Source organism: Pseudonaja textilis, chromosome 1, assembly GCF_049901715.1.
Source record: "Pseudonaja textilis isolate UNSWEBS1 chromosome 1, rPseTex1.2, whole genome shotgun sequence".
Taxonomy (NCBI): Eukaryota; Metazoa; Chordata; class Lepidosauria; order Squamata; family Elapidae; genus Pseudonaja; species Pseudonaja textilis.
In genome coordinates, this window is record NC_141990.1 from 221604286 (window position 1) to 221625957 (window position 21672).

General features: G+C 40.4%; 1 protein-coding gene across 2 annotated transcripts in view; it reads right to left on the reverse strand.

The window, feature by feature from the left end:
* TTLL4 (tubulin tyrosine ligase like 4) overlaps positions 1-21672 on the reverse strand; it is a 29551-nt gene that overhangs the window by 3667 nt on the left and 4212 nt on the right. For both annotated transcript variants that reach the window (XM_026707895.2, XM_026707896.2), the window contains exons 2-18: positions 17590-19073; positions 16836-16957; positions 16264-16327; positions 15688-15812; positions 14106-14216; positions 13350-13426; positions 11610-11804; positions 10192-10274; positions 9326-9454; positions 7862-7984; positions 7513-7611; positions 6975-7109; positions 6269-6406; positions 3949-4051; positions 2665-2875; positions 426-496; positions 94-173 (exon numbers count right to left, since the gene is read on the reverse strand). In XM_026707895.2, the coding sequence (XP_026563680.2) occupies positions 94-173; positions 426-496; positions 2665-2875; positions 3949-4051; positions 6269-6406; positions 6975-7109; positions 7513-7611; positions 7862-7984; positions 9326-9454; positions 10192-10274; positions 11610-11804; positions 13350-13426; positions 14106-14216; positions 15688-15812; positions 16264-16327; positions 16836-16957; positions 17590-19073 (3350 nt within the window). The remainder of the gene's footprint in view (positions 1-93; positions 174-425; positions 497-2664; positions 2876-3948; positions 4052-6268; positions 6407-6974; positions 7110-7512; positions 7612-7861; positions 7985-9325; positions 9455-10191; positions 10275-11609; positions 11805-13349; positions 13427-14105; positions 14217-15687; positions 15813-16263; positions 16328-16835; positions 16958-17589; positions 19074-21672) is intronic.

Below are 21672 nucleotides of genomic sequence, written 5' to 3' on the forward strand. Positions count from 1 at the left end.
TGATTGTGGTCGTAAGTCGAAGACTACCTGCAGACAAACAGCCTAACCCATCAATGAGAAACAGATTCAAAATACAGTATACGAATAGTTCACCTGTTTCTGCCTGGGTCCACTTTGCTCAAGGCATTTATAAGATCATTCTTCAAATACAGGTGAGGTCTTGGCAGTGTCCACTGTAGTCAAGAGAGACGGCACAGGAAAGGGAATCAAGTCAAATGAGAAGTCTGCTGAAAAAAGGTTTTTCTTTCCCTCTCCCAGAAAGCTAAGGAATCTCCAAAAATTACTGGATCAAATAGTTGGGTGCTAGTATTTTAATTAAGCAAAGATTTCACAAATAGATTCCATAAGTACAAGGGAAAAAAGGGCAGTCTTTCCTCATGAAAGGGTAAAATATAATGTACAGGAAGGAAGAGATGCTTTCTTACCAACACTGTAGAATCTGTTACTATTCCATTGTGAAAACCTTTGTGACACCAATTTCTGAGCAGATCCACTCCTGCAAAAAAGAACAGCCAGCAAGTGAATGCAAGGTCCTGAGGATGAATTAAGTGCAAACAGTTTTATTGATCACGCTCTGTTCATTCAGAAGAAAAGTGTGTAGGGGTGGGAGGCATTCAGACCTTTCTCTTTAGAGGAAAATATTAAAAGTAAGATACAAGTATACTTTTTTCCTTTGATGATAATGGTATTGTGCTGTACATCACCCCAAAGCATTTTCATTTGAGACAGGCAGCTATACAAATATCAGATAGATAGATAGATAGATAGATAGATAGATAGATAGATAGATAGATAGATAGATAGATAACCATAGGTAGGTAGAAAGAGAAAGAAAGAAAGAAAGAAAAAAAGAGAGAGAGAGAGAGAGAGAGAGAGAAAGAAAGAAAGAAAGAAAGAAAGAAAGAAAGAAAGGAAGGAAGGAAGGAAGGAAGGAAGGAAGGAAGGAAGGAAGGAAGGAAGGAAGGAAGGAAGGAAGGAAGGAAGAAGAAAGAAAGAAAGAAAGAAAGAAAGAAAGAGAAGGAAGGAAGGAAGGAAGGAAGGAAGGAAGGGGGAGGGAAGGAAGGAAGGAAGGAAGGAAGGAAGGGAGGAAGGAAGGAAGGAAGGAAGGGAAACAAACAAACAAACAAACAAAACAAACAAACAAACTCTTTTAGTCTATATTGTAAACTAGCCATACCCGGGATGGGCTGCTGGGGACTCACAGGGGCTCGGGCGATCCCCTAAGATTCTGTGGGGCTCGGTGATCCCCCAAATCCCATTCCAGGCTGGCCATGCGCCACCCTGGTTGCCGGAGCCTTAGTGCAGGAGTGAATCGGCCCTATATCTGCCTTCGAGTCACGTTTGCACTCAAGGCAGCTCTCGCCTCCTGCCGCACAAGGGTTTCTCTCCTTCCTCTCTCTTTCTTTCGTGTATGTGCGCGCACACACAAGCAGGATACCCTCCTGGGCTGGGATCACAGTGGCGGCAACGGTGACTTCTCCTCCTGCCGCCGCCACTGTGCGCTCACGTGAATAGCCAGCCGTGCTGTGCAGGAGAGCCAGAGAGAGAAGGGGGAGAGGGGCACAGACATGTGAGAGAGCTGGAGGGAGAGAAAGAGAGAGAGGGAAAAGAGAGGGAAACAAATGAGAGAGAGAAGGAAGAGAAAGGAAAGAAAGAGGGAGAGGAAAAAGAAAAAACAAAGGGAGAGAAAGAGAGAAATGAGAGAGAAATGGGGAGAAAAAATGGGAAAATGATGGAGGGAGAGAATGAGAGAGAGGAAAAAGAGAAACAAATGAGAGAGAAAAGGGGGAGGGGGAGAATGAGAGAGCTGAAGGGAGAATGAGAGACAGGGAAATAAATGAGAGAGAAGGGGGAAAGAAAGGAAGAAAGAAAAAGAAGAAGAGAGGGAGAGGGAGAGGGGGAGGAAAAAGAGAAAAATAGAAATAAGAGGGAGGGAGAGACTCATTTCCCACCGAAAACACGAGGAGCAACAAAACCCTGGGTAGGCGTGGCTAGGGCGTGTGTGTCATGTGACCAGGTGGGAGTGGCATTGAGTTGGCCATGCCCTCCCAGCCACACCCACCCAGGCAGTCATTAGGGGAGAGAGCCCCTTGCTAAAAAATCTGAAGCCCCCCCTGGCCATACCTAAGGAAAATGAGTCCAAGGGAGAAAGTTTTGGAGAACAGGCTTGAAGATTGTCTATGAAAGTAGGACAGAGGTAAGAGGCCTCAAGAAAATGAATGATAAATAAGTAGAATATATAAGAATATAAGAATAATAATTATGGATAAAGTTAATAATGTTAGATACACGTTAATCAAATGTGTTAAGTCATATAAGATAAGAACCTGTACAGATGTCAAAAATGCTGTTGAAATTATGGTGTTTTGAGTTGTAATAAAGGAATCTAAATTAAAAACATATAAAAAAAGTAAGAAAGTGGGGCAGAGACTAAAAAAAATTGGTGATGGGATGGACTGCAAAGTCCTATGGCTGGCTAGATGCAAGATGACAACATTAACACAGCCAGCAACATTGCCTTTCGCTGACAATCCAAAATGGCAATAATTGCAATGGTTTCGGGAATGTCCAAAAGCTCTGGGTTATACAACTCCAAAGGATGGTCTATGTCATTGACTGGCAGCTCCCTGTCCTACAAAAGAAAACTGCAGGTTGTATTTTTACCTTTGGATTTGTTCAAGAAATATTTCAGTTCCCACTGTGTAGTAAGGATGTTGAAGTATCGCGGCTGCTCAAAGAAGCGTAGATAGTGTGAGGAGAAGCGTGAGGGGAAGACTCGCTCAAACTGCCCACGTCGAGCATACTCATCCTCCGTCTCTATCAGGACACGGACATCCTCTGGGGTCAGGACATCCAGGATTGTGGAGCAGAATTCCTGGGACCAAGAATGACAAGGCATTACATCAACTTTTCTGGCATTTCCTACTCACATTTACATGCTTTCAAACTGCTAGGTTGGCAGGAGCTGGAGCAAATAACAAGAACTCACCCCGTCACACTCGGCTCTCAAACCCAGGCTGTCAGCTCAGCAGCTCAGCTAAGCCAGCTCTCCCAACATTAATAGTACAACAAACAAAAACACATGCACAAAGAGCACATGCAGCAAAGCTCAGCAAATCAGCTTAAATTCTACAGTGGATTTTTAAACAATACCCGAAGCAGAACAATAATAGAAAACAAGAATATGCAAAAGGATATGCACCGTATTCAAGCCAAACACAAATTAACATCATACTAGGAATCTTTGCATTTACACAATCTTAACAGCATTATCGTAACATTTGTCTATGAAGCACAGGAGTAATGTATGTCTTGTACCTCTGCTTGCAAAATTAAGTACAACATCACACAGACCAATCCACATCAATTCTAACTACGCCCCATTCACTCATATGAACGCTTCGCTTCCTCATTGCTAAGCATTTTCTTTTTGCCAGTCAGGATGGCAGACGCAAGCAGTTTCAATCTGTCTGTGTGTAACCCGGACAGTTTCCTCTCAAAATCTCTCCGTGCAATCTGAACTCTCACATCATTCTATGCAATCTGAACCAACAGTAGCAGGGGCAGGACTGAATTGCTGCCTCTGTACTGATTAGACTAGAGAAAGTTTGAAAAAACAGTAACAACCACCCCAAAACAGCCCATCAAACAGTCCAAAAACAGTGCTCGGAACAGGTAAAATACTTGAAACAATGCCATTCACACCAGTCACATTTTGTATTAAGATTGAAGCAAAATTCTAGAAGCATGGCTTCTACTGCATTTCAAAAGCAGCCAGTTGGAAAATTTGCACATTTCTAGTTTTCTCAGTGGAAAATTCAAGTAGCACAAATGGCTGGTTGAATTTCAAACAATCCCCAGACCAAAGTATAACAGTAATGCAAGCCTTCCAAAGACCTTGCCACAAAGACTGAAATCGGGGAATGTGGTGTCACCACATTCACCTACCTGCTCTGGTAGTTTTTGGGTCAAGTAATAGGCTCTTTTTGCTTTCTCAGCAGTCAGCAACTCCACAGGCATCTTGTTTTTTTCCTTCATTACAGTATTCAAGCTAGACGTCACAAGAGTTAAAATTATTAGTCAAGGGAACTAATCAATCAGGCCAGAAATTGGTTAATACTCTTTAGTTACCTAGAACAAAACTTGTTTATTTCAGTGATAGCAAAAAACAAAACAAAACCCCAAACCCTTACAGATAAAACATTAATGAAGATCAGGCAAAGCTTCCAAAGAATGCTTAACATTACAGTATTGACAAAGAATGCCCTAATTTGGGGTGGGCAAATCTTTTGGCTTAAGAGAATTGATCTGACCCAAAAATACACAAATACTTACATAATTCATAATCAAATAAGGATAATACATCTTTGCTTTAAATCCAACCTGTTAAAAAGGTTGGATTTAGTTGATCAGTGCATAAATTTTATGTTTGGATAAAAATAATACAGAGATGGAATTCTCTAGTCAATGCACTGACTAGAGAATTCCATTCTCTGTATTATTTTCATCCAAACATAAAATTTATTACATTTAAACTTTTTAATGCACCACTGGGACATAAAATTCTCTTGCTTCTTTTATCTTTAAACCTGTAAACTAAATTGGCTCATAAGAGCTACATAATGAAGATGTGGCATTTCTCTTGTGGTATCATAAACTGGAATTTTAAAAATTGTTATGAGCATCACAAGCGGTGCTAGTTAAAATGGGGTGGACATTTTTTTAATGAAATGTTGCATCTCCCCTATTTCTGCTGTCAGTGAAGAACACATAGGTTTGGAGGATTCATCAAGGAAAAACTGTTTACTTTTTATTGGTTATAAAATTGATAAACTCTTTTGGTTAATTCTTCTTTTGCTAAAACTAGGTCTATAGAAAACCACTGCTCTCACTGTAGGCTAGCCACCCTAGGAATTTGGCAAAAATAATCATTCTTACCCAGCATCCAACTCATACACTATCTTAAAGACTAGCAAACCTATTATTGCTTAAATGTTCCTAGATCACAGCCTATTTAATCAGATGCAGGAAGTATTGCCTAAAAAGAAAAGCTATTTTATATATATTATTGGTTTTATTTGTATCCTTCCTTTCCTCCAGAAGCAAAATAGAGCATACACAATGGTCCCTCCTCCCAATTTTTCCCCATAACAACAATCATGTGGGATTCAATGTTCTCATTAACTGCAATTTCAGAAAGACTGATTGGTCCCAAATCAACAATTAAGCTTCCATTAATCCAGGGTCTCTTCTTCCTACTTACCGTATTTTCCAGACTATAAGCCGCTACTTTTTTCTCACACTTTGAACCCTGAGGCTTGTACAACAGTGCAGCTTATCTATGGATTTTTCTTCGCTAACTGCCATCAGGGGGCGCAAAAACGTGACAGACGCAAGAGGTCAATGCAAAGAAGATGCTACCGGTAGTTTTGGCGCGCTTGACGTAAGCAGCACGACGCGCATGGACGCAAAATATTTTTCACACCCTCATCATGGAAAGTTCACCAAGAAAAGCATATGAAGCAGCTTTTAAGTTGAAAGCAATCGATCTGTCTATCCAGGAAGGAAATAGAGCTGCTGCATGTAAGCTTGGCATTAATGAATCAATGGTGAGACGTTGGAGATGGCAGCGTGAAGAACTGATTCAATGCCAAAGGACAACAAAGGCTTTCAGAGGTCATAAAACCACTTCAGTGGTTTCAGTGCACAGGAGGAGGATGAATAAAACATTAATGACTTTTCTGTTTTGTTCGTTCAGCCGCTTTACTGCCGTGTTACAGGCACCATTTGGAAACAATTAAGTATGTAAATAAACATTTACAAAATCTTTCTGTGTAAATATCTCATTTCACAACGTATAGATCTGCGGCTTATAGTCTGGTGCGGCTAATATATATAAAAATATTTTTTCTTTTAAAATTTAGCGGGTGCAGCTTATATTCCGATGCACTCTATAGTCCGGAAAATACGGTAAGCCTTAGAGGTAAGAAGGAATAAAGGCGAAAGAAACCTAAATCAACAATTTGCCAAACATAGTGCCCCTTTACTTAATAGTTTTTAGAAGGCTTTTGACCAGATGTTTTCAAATCCTTCTTAGAAATATTTTTCTAAGGCTCTCAGAGTACATTGAAGTACACTTGATACAGTATGACAGCAAAATATACATAGCTAGAGAAACAGTGCTGGGCTGAATCAAACATCCTGCTCTGAAAGAAGTGCTTTATTTCCACCTCTTTTCTTTCTGAATTTGCAAACTATGACCTCTGACCTGGTTGTGGAGCTGCTGGCACTTCCGGAAGGTGAAGCCACATCTTCTGCATTAGGCAACTGAAAGCCAGCCAAGTTAAGGGCATCCCGGACCATTTGGCCTTTGATGCTCACATCAAGAGGAGAATTTGAATGAAGGCTACAGAAAAAAAATTAGGCAAATTTTTGGAAATGTGTTTAACAGGCTCATCTTCTTTCTTTTGACTTTCACATTCAGGACATCTATCCATGTAAATTATAAGATCAAATCAAAGTGAGAGAAAAATGGCAAAGGGATAATCAATTGAAAAATTACACAGTAATATTGTTTCAGGAAAGTTACACTGTAACCCAAAGGTGTCAAACTCACGTCGTCACAGCGGCATCACGTGACATATCGGAGGCGTGGGCGTGGCCAGCACGTGACACTGCCAGTCCGTGGGAGTTTGACAGCCCTGCCATAACCAGTCTTTTGTTCACCATCTTACTATCCCATACAGTGCTCCTTAATCTCTCCTTTCACTTAATTCCTTCTCATTTAGAAATTGGAGCAGTAAACAATCTCTTAACACTACAAAGATTTCACAATGAAAATAAATCAGCAAACACTTATGGAACAAACTGGAGACGATGGACAGCATCCACATTGCAATAAACATTAAAATTGAAATATGGCAAAAAAAAAAAAAAAAAAGCCTGCAGTGGCTGGTGCATGAAGCACAGCTTACCTAGGGGAAATGTTGACTTCCAGGATCCATGGCTTAAGGTTCTCATCCAGCATAACATCAAACCCAAACAGCTCATGGCAGCAATAAGGACGCCGCACATACATCTTCACAAGGTTGATTATGTAGGGCTCTGACCTGAAATGTAAAACAGACACTCTGTTAATCAAGGAAGAAAAATCAGCTTGCAAGGAGGCCATTTTTCAGGACTTGCTATATTATGAATCACTTGTCTATGTATGCAGAACAAGTGACTCCCAGAACCAAATGTTTTTTTCTTATGGGTGAGATGATGATCTCATTGGAGGGATTTTCATAGATCTCCTCTTAATTCACATTACTAAGATCATGAGGAGACAATATCAGTTAACTTCAATAAAGTAAAAGTACAGTGTAATAGTTTGAGTCCTGAAGATAAGATGAATTATATCCACAGATCCATGTGCTCATAAGCAAACCTCAACAGACAGCTACTTATAGTAATTGAAAGGTTGGGGGGAAAAAAGGCAAAAAGGAGGCAGAACAACATCCCATGACTTACGCAATGATGGTTTTGACAACAATATCTTTTATCTTCTCCCAAATAGCTTCACTATCAACTCCTTTCTGGGTCAAATAGTTCCAAAGTGCCTTCAGTGCCCTGTATAGATAGAGCACAGCGTGTAAACAGATAAAGATTACACCAAATGAAATCATTACCTTAATTTCCATTGTTAAGGGGGGGAGGCAATATAGCTCACACCCTACTGAACGAAAGACAGAATTCATCTCTTGCCTATCAACAAAAAGATCACTCAGTACTATTGAGACGAAGCAGCAGCTGCTACTCAGAGGCCTCAAACAACAGAATGCCCGTAACATACTTCTCCTTTATGTCTCCTGACACTCACCATTTATGGCCCTGGCATGCAGTTTCATCTGCATTAGACTTGTATTCTACGTTTTTCTTGTTGATGCTGTAATTCGTTAAGTGCATGTACTTGTTGTTGAGACTTTTCATGGAAGAAGAGTACCTGCAGTGAACAAAATAATAGAACTGGTTTAAAATTAAGTGTCAGGACTGACAGTTGAGAAAAAGACTGCCTACGACCCTACAGCCATAGCTACATAGTAGAATGAATTACAGGTAGACTTCAACTTACAAGCAATCACTTAGCGACCCAGATTACAATGAACCTTACCAAAATCTTCACATGACTCAGTTTTGAAGTTACAACTGCTACAGCACCCCTACGGTCATGTAAACAAAACTCTTACAGCGGACCCTATCTTACAATCGACCACAGGGATACTGCAGGACTCCCCGGCCTTTCTCTCCCCGCTGGCGGGCTTCTCACCCCACTGGATCACACCTCCTCCCTGCCACCAACCCTCGTCACTGATCATTCATTTACTTTGTATTGTTGATTTCCTTCTGGAAGCAGCCGCTGAGCTGCGCAGCCTTCCTACACAGTGGAGGCTGTGTGGCTCCTCCCAGAAATTGATTGCAGTTGCTTCTGAAATGGCACCTGCTTCTGAAATAGAGCCACACAGCCTGCAGGGAAGCCAAGGGGTGGCGGGCCTGCTTTCCTTCCTACCGTGATCTCATTGCAGCTACTCCCTTGCAGTGGGACATAGATGGTTGAGAAGTAGGCCCAAGGCCTTAGGGACCCCTGAGGAACAAATAGAGGATAGGGTGCCTCAGGGAGTGAGGGAGACCTTGGAAAGCCCAGGGCAGGAGGGCCTGAGCTAGGCCTCCCAGGGCCTCTCCCATCTCTCAGGAACCCATGCTCCAAAAATATCGCATGAGGAAGGGCAGGGATGGGGGCGGTTAAGCAAGGTGATCAAATGGGTTCCTTGCTTGACTGTCACAACTTGTGACCATAATAGCAATAGCACTTAGACTTACATACCACTTCACAGTGCTTTACAGCCCTCTCTAAGTGGTTTACAGAGTCAGCATATTGTTTTGGGTCCTCATTTTACCCACCTTGGAAGGCTGGAAGGCTGGACATAAGTTGAGGGTTATTTGTAATAGGTATTTAATGCTCAATGTTTATATGAAGAACTTTGGGAAAAGTTCCTGTACTAAAACTATCAGCATCTCTCACCGTTGCTTATGCTAGCTGGCTTTATTAGTAGTTCAGCAATATTTAAAGAAGTACAAACTTCCCATATTTGGCTTAAATCAAGATATGGCTACTTGTTCTGAATAACAGGTGACTATTTAAAAAAAGAATACATGATGTTAATCGGGCAATTAATGAACTGAGAAAATGTAATTTCAGATCATGTTTCAGCATGTTGCAATCCTGGCCATCTTACTTATGTTTTTTGCAATCCTTCTGCAGGCAACCAATTCCTGAGGAACTTACTTGCAGCTGGCAAAACGAACAAGTCCATCTTTGAACAAGTAGACACGTAGGGGATCATAGCACGTCACGTAAACATAAATTCTCAGGTCAAACTTACTTCCACCAATGAGGTAGGGCTTATGTATATATCTGGAAGAGGGGAAGAGACAGTTAGCTCAAGGGTGGGATTCAAATTGGTTTACCATCGGTTTGGTGGGTGGGGCTTGGTAGGCGTGCTTTGTGCGTGAGTGCGGAGGCGTTCCTACGGACCTTCTCCTGCACTCTCCCTGTCTCTTCAACAGTTGACGCGCGGCAATCTGCTGTGCCGTGAGATGCAGCTGAGCGTCAAAAGCAGGAAATAAAGGTCAGTATGGAGCTGGGGTAGGTGGGTGGGCTCAGCAGCTGATCATCTGAGCAAACTGGTTCACTCCCAGATGATCTTTGGAGCTACCAATTCACCCAAACCAGGCCAAACTGGTAGAATTCCACTCTGAGTGAACCCAGGAAAGCTCATTCCGGAAGAACAAGCCTTAGGACTCTCACTATACTTCATTCTTTACCCATTACTGACAGAACTGAAAGTTGACTTCTCTTCTACACCATTTGAGACACCCCTGACTAAATTTTCAGAAAATACCATTCCACATCACAGAAAAACTTCATCTCCAAGCTAATTTCAGAAGACACTTTGGTGCGCTAACAATAGTCATTCCGTGAGTGCTCTGCGCTTTCACTGAAGGCAAAAGAAACCATCTTCACAGAATATGGATTTTACAGTTGCAGGAAACATGTTTAGATATATATGTCTCCTTGATGTAGCCTATTACCTCATTGGCAGGAGGAGGGGGAACTACTTCACCAGAGGTTGTAAGGAAAATTTGGCTTACCTTTGCACCAACAATGGTCTACGCTTGGGCAACTGGCTCCATTTATGGATGACTTGTATTCCAATGCCTCTAGCAGAAGCTGGCTAAGAGAGAGAGAGAAAGAAGTACATAACCATACACTGTTAAGCTGCAGTTCAAAACTGAAACATCAGAAAAAAATCTGGAAATCTAACAATAGTATGCAAAAATAAAAAGTCAAGTTTCCCTCAAATTAGACCCAACTTCTGTTGACTACACAGACATGTTCATGATTTGTTAGCAACAACGTAGAAATGTCTGCTACTCACTTCCAGAAAGTTTTTTCAACTTCTCAGTGTAGTCTACAGCTTTGGGATTTCCTGGTGGTTTCCCATCTATGGTGTAATTAAGTATGAACTTGCTTAGGTTTTCTGAGACCAGCCAAGGTCCGCTACATGCTGCCACATGCAAGTACCCTTATGTTTATACTGCTGGTCCTAAATAAATCCCTAGTGCAGTCTTCAAATAACAGATAAGAGATAATCAGAGTTGGAAGGGACCTTGTAGGTCATCTAGTCCAACCCCCCCGCCCAAGCGGGAGACCCTACACCATTTCTGGCAAATGGCAGTCCAAGCTCTTCTTGAAAGCCTCCAGTGATGGCGCTCCCACAACTTCCGAGGGCAAAGATGTTCCATTGGTTGATTGTTCTCACTGTCAGAAAGTTTCTCCTTATTTCCAGGTTAAATCTCTCCTTGTTCAGTTTCCATCCATTATTCCTTGTCTGGCCTACAGGCACTTTAGAAAATAGCTTGACCCCTTCCTCCCTGTGGCATAATAATTTAACAGTATTTTAAAACAAAGGGAAATGGTTTGTTTCAGTGATGAAAGCAGATGCAATAGAAAAACTATGTAAAATGGCTGCATGAATAGGCGTTGCATTGTCCCATAATGGAGTGCAACAGCTTTGGGAAACTTTTGGGGATCACTGCATAATTAGCTGAGTAGCCTGTATAATCTAAAACCCTATGTGGCTCCAGTTATGCTACACTATATAACCTATTTAGTACGAATGCGTAACTTGGAGAATATCAAGTGTTTAGAAAATGGAGAACAAGGGATCGAATACCCTTAAAAATATGGAGATAGGGAAGTCAGGCATTGCATTGCTCAGAAGTCAGCCTTTGTTTAATACTTTACACCTATCCTGTTTCTTTCCCTTGTGACGCTCACTATCCCCCTTTCCTTTTTACATGTTTAAGGACTAATCCCTTCACTAACAACATTCAAAACTCTAAGCCAATCACTAAAATACCTAAAGAAATATATCAAGTGCAAATCCTAGACAGAACGTGGGGCAGAAGTTTGCATGCTGGGATAGGCAGGGGAGCCACATAGTTGGACGGAAGCAGGAAGAGCAGGCCCTAGCCAAATTTGAATCAGACCATCTCTGCACCCTCACCGGCTTCACAATCCATTTCTGACGACCCCCACAATCTTCCCACGCTTTCCTGAGCAGCTTGATATCTTGAGGGAGGATGAAAGACTGGGGCAGAAAGTTGAACTCCTTTCTCCCAAAGCGCACTTGCATTTTGGACACATTTCTCCACAGACGGTCTTTCCGACCAATTTGGAATGAGCCAGGAAAGTGGTTCAACTGTAGATAGGAAATGAGGAGAATTAACAGAGTAAGATGGTCCCAGTCACCTCTGGCTGGTACCATCTCCCCACATTCTGTTACATTTGTGTGAATATCGTTCATACAAGCCCAAATCTATGCATTGCCCCTCCAACAGACAGAGACCATTGCTGGTACATCTGTCACAATGGCTGAATTCACAAAAGGCATGAAGCTTAGCCAGCAGCTTAACCCAACCATAATAAATTATTTTTGAATCTGCCAATGCACACCTGGTTATCCTAACCAGATCAAGCCCCATTGTCCTGGGGGCTACAGAATCTCTGTCTCCAGCCCTGCTCAGGACAGGCAGCCCTCAGATTACAATGGTCACTGGGACTGGAATCTCCATTGCTAAGCGATGTGGGTAAAAACCACAATGTCACAGGACTGCATCGCTTAGCAAGAGCAATTCCAGCAGTCCCAGTTGCTGTCATTACCAAAGGACTGCACAGGTCATTAAGCAAGGACCTCATATGATCATGACGCTGGACAAGACGGGAGCCCCAGCAAGCAGGCCAGTGGGTGAGAGCTACGGGCGGTTGACTGCACACCACGAGCAGGAGCTAGAGCATGGGGAGTGGGTGCTGCAGGCAGGCACTATGGAGTGCAGGCAGGTAAGTAGGTACTACAGGTGGGCGGGCACTGCAGGCAGGCACTACGGAGTGTAGGCGAAAAAGCAGCAGGAATGGGAGCACCTTGCTATCTCCTGTCAGCTTCTCCATTGAACTTTGCTTGTGGGAAGCCAGCAGGGAAGGTCTCAAATGGAGACTGCATGATTGCAGGGACACTGCAATGGCCACAACTTCAAGGACCAATCATAAGGTCCCCTTGTTTGGTGCTATCGTAACTTTGAATAGTTGCTGAACAAGTAGTCATAACCCAAAGATTACCTGTATCCCATGAGCCCTCTACAAGATTGTATACTTGGCAAGGGTTCAGTATATCAGTGGGCTCTTCCCTACTGGCCAGTCAGACTGCAGTAGAAATAGTTTGAATATTGCAGCCAATCAGTGTTTGGAACACGTCTACTGGGCTGACAAACCTTGGTACAGTACTGGGTTTCATAACCAAGCAATTTACATTCCACCTGCTTCAAACCTCCACCTTACTTCTTGGAGGACTAATGGGAAACTTTTGGAAACCACAGGTGACTGAGGTTTAGGTTTCCACAACAGTTACACCAATGAAGAGAGCCTGATTCATTGTTCAAGCTGCCCTTCACCTACTCCAATATTTAATTGGTTACGGGATTCATACAACACATTGGACCACTAAGTGTCTTTGTTAAGCACACTGTGTGAACCAATTATTACACATTGCAGACTTGCAGGCCTCTTTTAAAAGTGCAGCCACTAAGAACAACCCATGAAGAGGAATACTGCAGCAAAAATCAGGCTCTATATAAAGGTTTTCTGCAGGACGGGGAGGACTAGAGAGAAGATGAAACAAATCACTTCTTTTGTCTCTACACTGAATTTTTTTGTTCAACAAATTCATGTGCACTCTGATCATAGCACATACCTTCTGGTGTTCTTTGACAATTCTGAAGCCAGGCGACTTCATATGATGGCCCCAGCAGCCCAGCCAGTCATTATTTCCTATAGGCAATTATGAGAAAATTATTTGAACAAAAAGATATATCACTTTTTCTATACTATGCTCAAATAATTTAAATATAATACTTTAAGCATTCCAATTGATGAAATATAAATTTGGAATATTTTCCCTCTTCCACCAGATCGAAGAACATTTTCATATTATAACAAAATTATAACATAGTAACATATCCAGTGCCACATGACAATTATCTTTGTTTTCTAACAGATCCCCACTTTCTTATCTACTTATGGTCCATAACTACATACCAAGTATGACAAGAATTGCTAAATCATGGAAAATATACTTCATTTTTGAACCTCTTTTTATTCTTTATCTAATATCTTTTCCAGCTGTTTTAATCCCATAATATATGGTAGCAATGAACTTCAATACAAAACATCAGAATCTTGTGGCAGTAACACTCCAACGAAAACTGACCAAAGGGATACAGTTAAGCAGAACAAACTGAAAGTTTTCCTAAAACTTGGACAAGAGTTGTGCAACAGCCATAATTAGAACATTATGCGATTGAAATCTACATTCTCAAAAACCACATGTTTTTAAGCAACGCTATCCCACAGTAACTCAAGGGAATTTTGCAAATTCATGAGACCTGGAAGAAAGATTCCATGAAATTGGAATGACTGGCAGATCATTCCCAGCTTGAAGAAGACTCACTTCTGCTGATTTTGAAATGGGACCTGGCGATGGTTTGCTTCACGATGTTTGGAGTCACTGTACTCATTTTCCATCGCAGCATCTTCCTCTGTTCCCAAGGAAGCTTCTCCACTAAGAAGTAGATCCCAAAAACAAAAGCTTGATCAAACCCAAGAAATACCCATTTCTCAAAAACCAATTTGCCATGAAGAAAACAGCGGGAAATGTCTTGGAGAAAATAGCCTTTTGTTATGGAGTAAAGAGACCAAAACTATCAAATGAAGGGGAAGCCCCTTCAAAGAATTTCCATTGCATATCTATAGCCTAATGGTTCTCAGTCTTATATATATGTACATTTCCTCTCTTTTCCTAGAATAGATAGATATCTCTAGCAACGAATCCTTAGAATCATTTGTGACCTGGGAGAGGGGAGTAGAGAAGAAATAGCTGCTTCTGTCAGATCATGCCAATCTGTTTAGGAAGGTCTACTTTAATTCAGTTTCTCTCTTATTTGTTACACTAAACTCCCTGCTCTCTATTCCCCAACCTGCACGCAATTCACATTGTCCTGAACTTTCCACAAACAACTCTTTCTCTTGCCAATTCTTACATTAGCTGGATATTTGTAAAAGATACTAGTAAATACTGCTGATGTTAATTCACTGGGCCTTGGAAAAATCTGCTTGGAGCCTGGCAATCAACCCAAACTTCAGACCAGAGTGTACTAGCTTTTTCTGGTAGTAAAATAGGTACACCACAATTGAGGGCTTTCCTGTCTAGTGCTAATCCTCTGGAACAAAATGACTGTACCCCAAGGTTTGAAAAGGCAATTTACAAAAAGGCTTTTGTGAAAATAATCTAAACATTAATCTCAAAATTGTTTTAATTCTTAGGAGGTTACTAAGGCAGGCTCTGCAATTTAACAATCATCTTAAACTGGATTATAATGTGTTATTGTATTATTTTCTGATGCTTCATTTTATTATTGTGTTCGATGCCTGGTACATGAAAAATGAATGTTTTAAAAAAAACCTCTACATTCTCTGTTGTGGGTCAGATTACCGGGACTGGTTTATGAGGAGGCAGAAGACTAAGATTAGAAAGTGGACCACACCACAAGATTAGATATTGCGGCCATAGCAAGAAGCATGTACAAAATTAGCATTTAGGATGGGCTGCTGTGATGATTAGGAATGTGAAAGCACCCAGGCTTAGCAGAGCAAAACACAAATGTGCGCATTACTGCTGCAAAGAAATCCGTGACTCATTCAGTCTATCTGGTACAGATCAAAGAAGAGAGTAAAATGACTCCATCTACTGGGCTTGGTAAATGCATATAAGAATTAACAATCCTAGTAGCATTCGCTTCAGTGATTTCAGGAATCTATAGCTCCAAGAATGTACAGTAAGCATATGTAGAGTTAAATATCTCTCTCCTCACATCTTTATTCAACATCTTTGTTTAATTAATGGGAAAGACCGGAGCTAGTTTGTATCCATCCCCTTGTCAATCCTTCACTTTGTTACTCTATTGTAAGCTCCACTTTTTACAACATCCTCAATATCTTTGGCCCCAACGCTACTTGGAATGGATTCACCTTACCTCTCTCATCCCGGGTTCCAAAATATATGGTAGAAGGTACATTGGGGAAGAGGCTGTGTGCAAGAGCTGGCTTGGTAATTCGCTCTTGGCCTTCAAGTGGAGGCACTAATCCCTCAACACAAGTCCTATGAAAAGAAACAGATTTGCTTAATTATATGGCTACAAGAGAAAAGAAGCCAAAATACATATTAAACAACCTTGGGAAAGCCAGCAGCACATTATCTTTCCTGAGTTCCTGTTGCTACTGGACATAGTTTTATTTAATTGCCATGGCCTCCAACTAACATAAAAATGTGAGTTTTGTTTTGGCCGAGAAGTACTGGGTTAGAAAACAAAGGAATCTAAGCTATTTTTCAATCCATCTACTGATCAGCCCTATTTCTTTTTGTGAAAGCACAACTTGTCTAAGTTGAGATTCAGGAAGGCAAACAAAAACATGCATGTATCCATCATCTGGATTTACCTACATTGTTTGGGTACACAGACAAGTTCATAAAACCAAGTTGAACTTGGACACTCTTCATTTACTAAATATTTTATGGACTGAAAGCAGCATAATTCGTGTCTGGCACTAACCTAGATATGATAGCAACAGAACCATTGACAGATAAGCTGGATGATGAGGAACCATCTGATTCACCTGAAATGAAAAAGAACATTAATTCACACTGGCCAGTTTTGATGCAGTTTGATTAAAGACAACTTGGGCTTTGAATAAAAGAAAATAATTTACTCAATACTGCATCAGAATATATCATTAAAATGCAAATCAACCATTATTTTCTTTAGAGCACAACTAATTAGATATTGCAAGAAAGAAATCTTCACAAGTAGATCAAATTATCTACACTTTAAAGATAAACCCAAGCTAGTGATAATTATGGCCCTAACATATCTCAATTCTTTTATTAATTTCTGCCCCTTGTTATTATATTATGGATTAATATGTATGGGATATCCAACTGTAAAGATTACTACTATGATGATAATAATTTTAACTTTTCATTAGATGTGAGTTGTTCTGAAATCTTAGTAATTAGAAATGTAGTCCTTGGATATAATCAGTACATCAACATTCTTATTTCTCTGCTTATCACACTATTAAATGTTTGTTCTCTAAAAAAGGAATATAAATAAACATTAATGACCTTCTCCATCTTCCTCTTCTCCTTCCTCATCTTGACTGCAAGCATCTTCTAAGCCATCTGGAAGTTCTTCTTCCACATCTTCTACTTCTGCTTGATCTAGCAGGGGAAGATTGACTACAGCTCTACAATACAAAGATTCATTGTGATCAAGTGGAACTTTCTGAGTAGTTTATACTTATTCCCATAATCCAGCTAATGAAGGAAACAAAACAATTCCATCTCAATGTCCTGAAGAGCTCCCAGACAAGAGCAAATGAAGTTAAGGAGGCATTCCCCCCACTCAAAATACATCCTTCTCCTCTCATGGCTGCTATTCATTCATATACATGGTGGAATTAAGTATATAACATATCATCATAGTCTCAGGATCAGATGCAGTTTCACTTATCTGACCTTTTTCTATACTGATATAAATTCCTCAAAACAAAGCATACACCAAAAGATATAGTAGAACCATATACTGTAGCAGGATTTAAATTAGGATACCATTCTGCAATCTAGTACCCCCTAGGATGATCTGACGTTACAATTCCTAGAAATATAGGATGTGTAGCCCCAACCTAATAGAGAGCACTAGGCTGGGTTGTGAGATAAACATGTAACAATAACAGAAATAGGATACTATAGACCCCATTTCCATCCAGTATCATGCAGTAAAGAGAAACATCCGATACAAATAATTGACAGCTTATAATAATCTTGGAAAAGAACACTATCCCTATATAATAAAGGGAATGAGGCTACGAATACTTACTCAGATTCTTTCACAGTAGGCTGCCCCCACTTTGCTTCCATGCTTAGCTGAAGAGTGGAAATTTTTGTCTCTACCTCAGAGACTATCATGCGCGGGGACACCTCTGCTGTTACCACCTGTTCTGTGATATTCACAGGGGTATTGACCAATTGATTCAAGATGCTATGGTTGGGCATTTCAGAATTTGAGGTGAGGAAACACGTGTCAATACGCTTAGTGCAGACATCGGTACTTTCTGTGCTTATAAGGCTTTGATGGCGGCTAACAGATTCTAAATTCAGGGGTCTGGGAACTGGCACTTCCTTTGGAGTGATCTGGGCTACAATATGTGGTTTCCACCGATTGAACAGATTGGCATGGAAGCTAGCATTCATAAGGCAAGAGCTATCAATGCGGTGACCAAACTCACTGTAAGTACTAACTTTTCGGATACCGCTTGCTGTTAGTTTCCTCATGGCTTCTGTCAACCGTGCATCTTGTTCTTTCAGATTCTGTGATCTAGTCTCACCATCCTCAATGGGCCACAGCGACCGTTCTGATTTAAGAACCATGCCGTTGTGTACAGATGAGCGAGGAGATTTGGCACAGCTTTGCTCAAAAGTTGAGTTGCTGTTTTTTCCAAGTTTCTTTTCAAGATTCATAGGACAGCCATCCCCATTTCCCCCAGAATGGGTCCAAGAAAATCCTGGAGGTCTTGATAATCCTTTCAGCTTCTTATTTTCTGGTGATAGCGGTTGTTGTTGTTGTTGCTGCTGCTGCTGCTGCTGCTGTAAAGGCACTTTTGCACTAGCTGGCCTCAGAAAAGAGTTGTTGTTTAGAACTGGTCTATATGCACTGGAGGTTTGCTTCCCTGAATTGAGGAGAAAACCCTTTGACACTGGATTGGAACGCTCCCCGGCTGTGCTTGGCATAAGAAATGGATCCACTGTGGAAGACGACATGGTGTTATTGAGGACAGAACGATAGACGGGAGGTGGGACACAAAGAGATTTCTTCTCCAAGGTACTAGGCTGGAAGCAGATGGACTCAAGTCTCCGATAGGGCTTGTGTCTAAAGTAAGATCGTCGATAAAGCAGGGTGCTCCCAAGGAAGTTTGGGAGAGAATGGGACTGATCTGTAGGTGGGCTCTGGAGCACTGCCTCACCACATAACGACTCTGGGTATAAGAGGCGGGGATGCTGGGAAGAGATCCCTGAGTGGGCTGAGCATTCGTCTGGCAAAGTGGTCACATGATTTTGTTTCAGCTGCCAAACAGGCTTCACTTCCTGTTTAGCAAGGTACCAAGACTTGCTCTTGTGGAGCTTTGCTGTGAGTGGTGGTACTGACAGCCCTGGTGAAATGCCCACCTGGAACTGGTTTCTTTTTTTGAGGCTTAGGCTATAGGCTTCTGGCCCTGCAGAGGCCATGTAGAGCCATCCCACACCTTCAGTGATCGCAGGTTTTGAACAGGATTTGGTCAGAGCAGCATTTTTACTATGGCCAGCCTGAAAACAAAACAGCACAGATTTATGAAAATGTTGAGCTGATCAAGAGGAAAACATCAATGATGGCATCATTTTCATTGTTACGGTGATTAAGGAATGACAAAACCATGAACCAGTAACACAGGTTATTGTTCACAAAACCTGCTGAAATAAATAGAAGTTTCAGGAAGGTTTGGGGAAAAACAGTCAAAGTGTGCTTATTTCCATAAGGCAATGTACTGTAACATCTTCAGTATTGTTTATGAGGTAAAAAAAACCCGGCTTTCCTGTTTCTAAATCTTTGATTCCTGCTTTCATATTCTGCTAGTCATGATTTATCTATAACTTATGATTTTTATTACTTTTGAAAGAAGGGTACTCAGTAATATGACAGCGGTTCCCAGTTGATCATATCAGCTCCAACATTTAGATGCTACCTATAAGCTCCATTCTCTAATAACAAAGATGTGCTTTTAAAAACAACAATAACACTTGTCATCTGAATATGCCACAAAGACCTGACTTAACAGGTAATATTAAACTATGACAGATAAATTCAACTTTGCATATCATGCTAAGTCAACTCACATGATGGCTTAACATTTTGGTCAAGCCTTAAGTTCCTACCCTTGGCTAACCAGTCAATATTTCTTCTATGAAGTTGTTATGGCACAGCTGGGATACAGCACATACAAGTGCAGTGCTTCTTCATTTGCAAAAAGGTAAATGTATATATTCAAGCAATCTTAATCCTCCAATCCACTCTCACTATGCCTAACAAATATGGGATTTGAAAAATCAGATATATCCCGCAAAGCATGTCCATATTGCATGAGAAGGCTCTTTATGTTGATAATTATTAGCTGACACTTTGATAATCAAAGCAGTACCAAAATGGAGCTAATTGTTCAGAAAACTCTACTGTTGCCTAATGCATCCTCTTTAAATTGAGGAATCATCTCTTGCTTTCCCATTTGTTTGCACTGAAAGAAAAACTGATTCTAAGATTAACAATGACAGTCTGGATGCTCCTTCTCTGTGGATGCTTCCTGGTGCAGTGGCATGCAGCCCCTTGTACCACGTGCCAAGATAGGCAGAAGGAGGGAGGCATAAACAAAGCTGAATTCCATTCTCACAATTGCAGCCATCAATATGATGCGGTGAATGGAGATTAACCTCTGTATTTTCCCTTTCACAGCTTCATTTTTTCCCTGGTAATTTTTTAGATGCTATAAATTAATAAATTTGTTGGAGGGATTCATCATAGCATATGCATTGAAAGGAAGATACATATTGATATAGAGGAGTATCTTCATATCTATTTCTGTGTAAAACTGCTGCCGTTCAAGGTCTTTCAACAGACATATAATCTTCAACATATAAAATATGCAAGGCTATGGGAGTCAAATCTTTTTCACAAAATATTGTATTGCCTCATTTCAGGAATCTTATCCCCATCAAAATTCAGCTTTTAAGCTCTTTTTGAAAAGAGCAACCTTTGGTCTCACAACTGGCTTCAATAACCACCCCAAGCAAACCGCTTTTTTATATCAAAACAACTGTCAACACTAACATTCTAGAATAAGAAGTTATATACTGGTTGCATACTGGATTGGGCTACATCTATTGATCTCTTCCAAAAGAGCCACTGAATAGCTCAATACATTAATCAGTAGAAGTCCCCTAAACCTCCTATTTCAGACCAATCAAGGTTTATCGACCATCAGCCAAAAGCTTGCATATTTGAGAATAGTATGATTATAAGACCACAGGAATCAGACTAGAAAAGGAATAGGGGAATATGGGGAAATATTTCAGAATGTCTGAAAACAGATTTTAAAAATTACAGATTTATAAGAATGATATCAAAAATGATAACAAAAAATGGATTTCCATATGAAATCACCCGAGGGGGTTATACAAATAATGAATCAGAAGAGTACTTCTTATTGCAAAAGGGACATGTCAAATTACTGAAGCTGTTCCTGAAAGGAGACAAAGAGAAAATGATTGGGAATCAATTACTGTAATGGGACATTTGGTGGGATTAAAGATTAAGATTTTTAAAAGTAAATGGCAGGAAGATAAAGCAGATTTATTTGACCAGGGTTAAAATATATATGTTGTGGTTTCTGGTAGTTATTAATAGATTTTTGTTTAATCAGGACTGAATGATGAAGCTTTAAAATCTGTTTAGAAATGGTGAAATACTTGTTTTGCTCGGAGAAAATGAGAATTTGGAATACAAAATAGATTTGATAAAGTTAAAATATGTTTCTACTTCTAGTAACTCTTAATACATCTTTTGTTGATGAAGACTGAATGATGAGTTTTATAGTTTGGTTACTGATTAAGGGTAAGATATGGAAATGTTTTTTATATTGTCTGGAAGAGGGAGGAATCATTTTTAAACATCTTTTATTTTTATTTTATTTTCCCTTTTTGCACCTTTTTTCCTTCTTTCCTTTTTATGTCTTAATCTTTTATCTTTGTATTTGTAAACTTTATTATAAAAAAAGCTTCTGAAAATTGGTTTTCTATTTTATACACATTGTACTGAAAATGTAGATTTGCAAAGAATGTTAAAACAGAAGATGAGGATTAAATAATAATTGGGCAG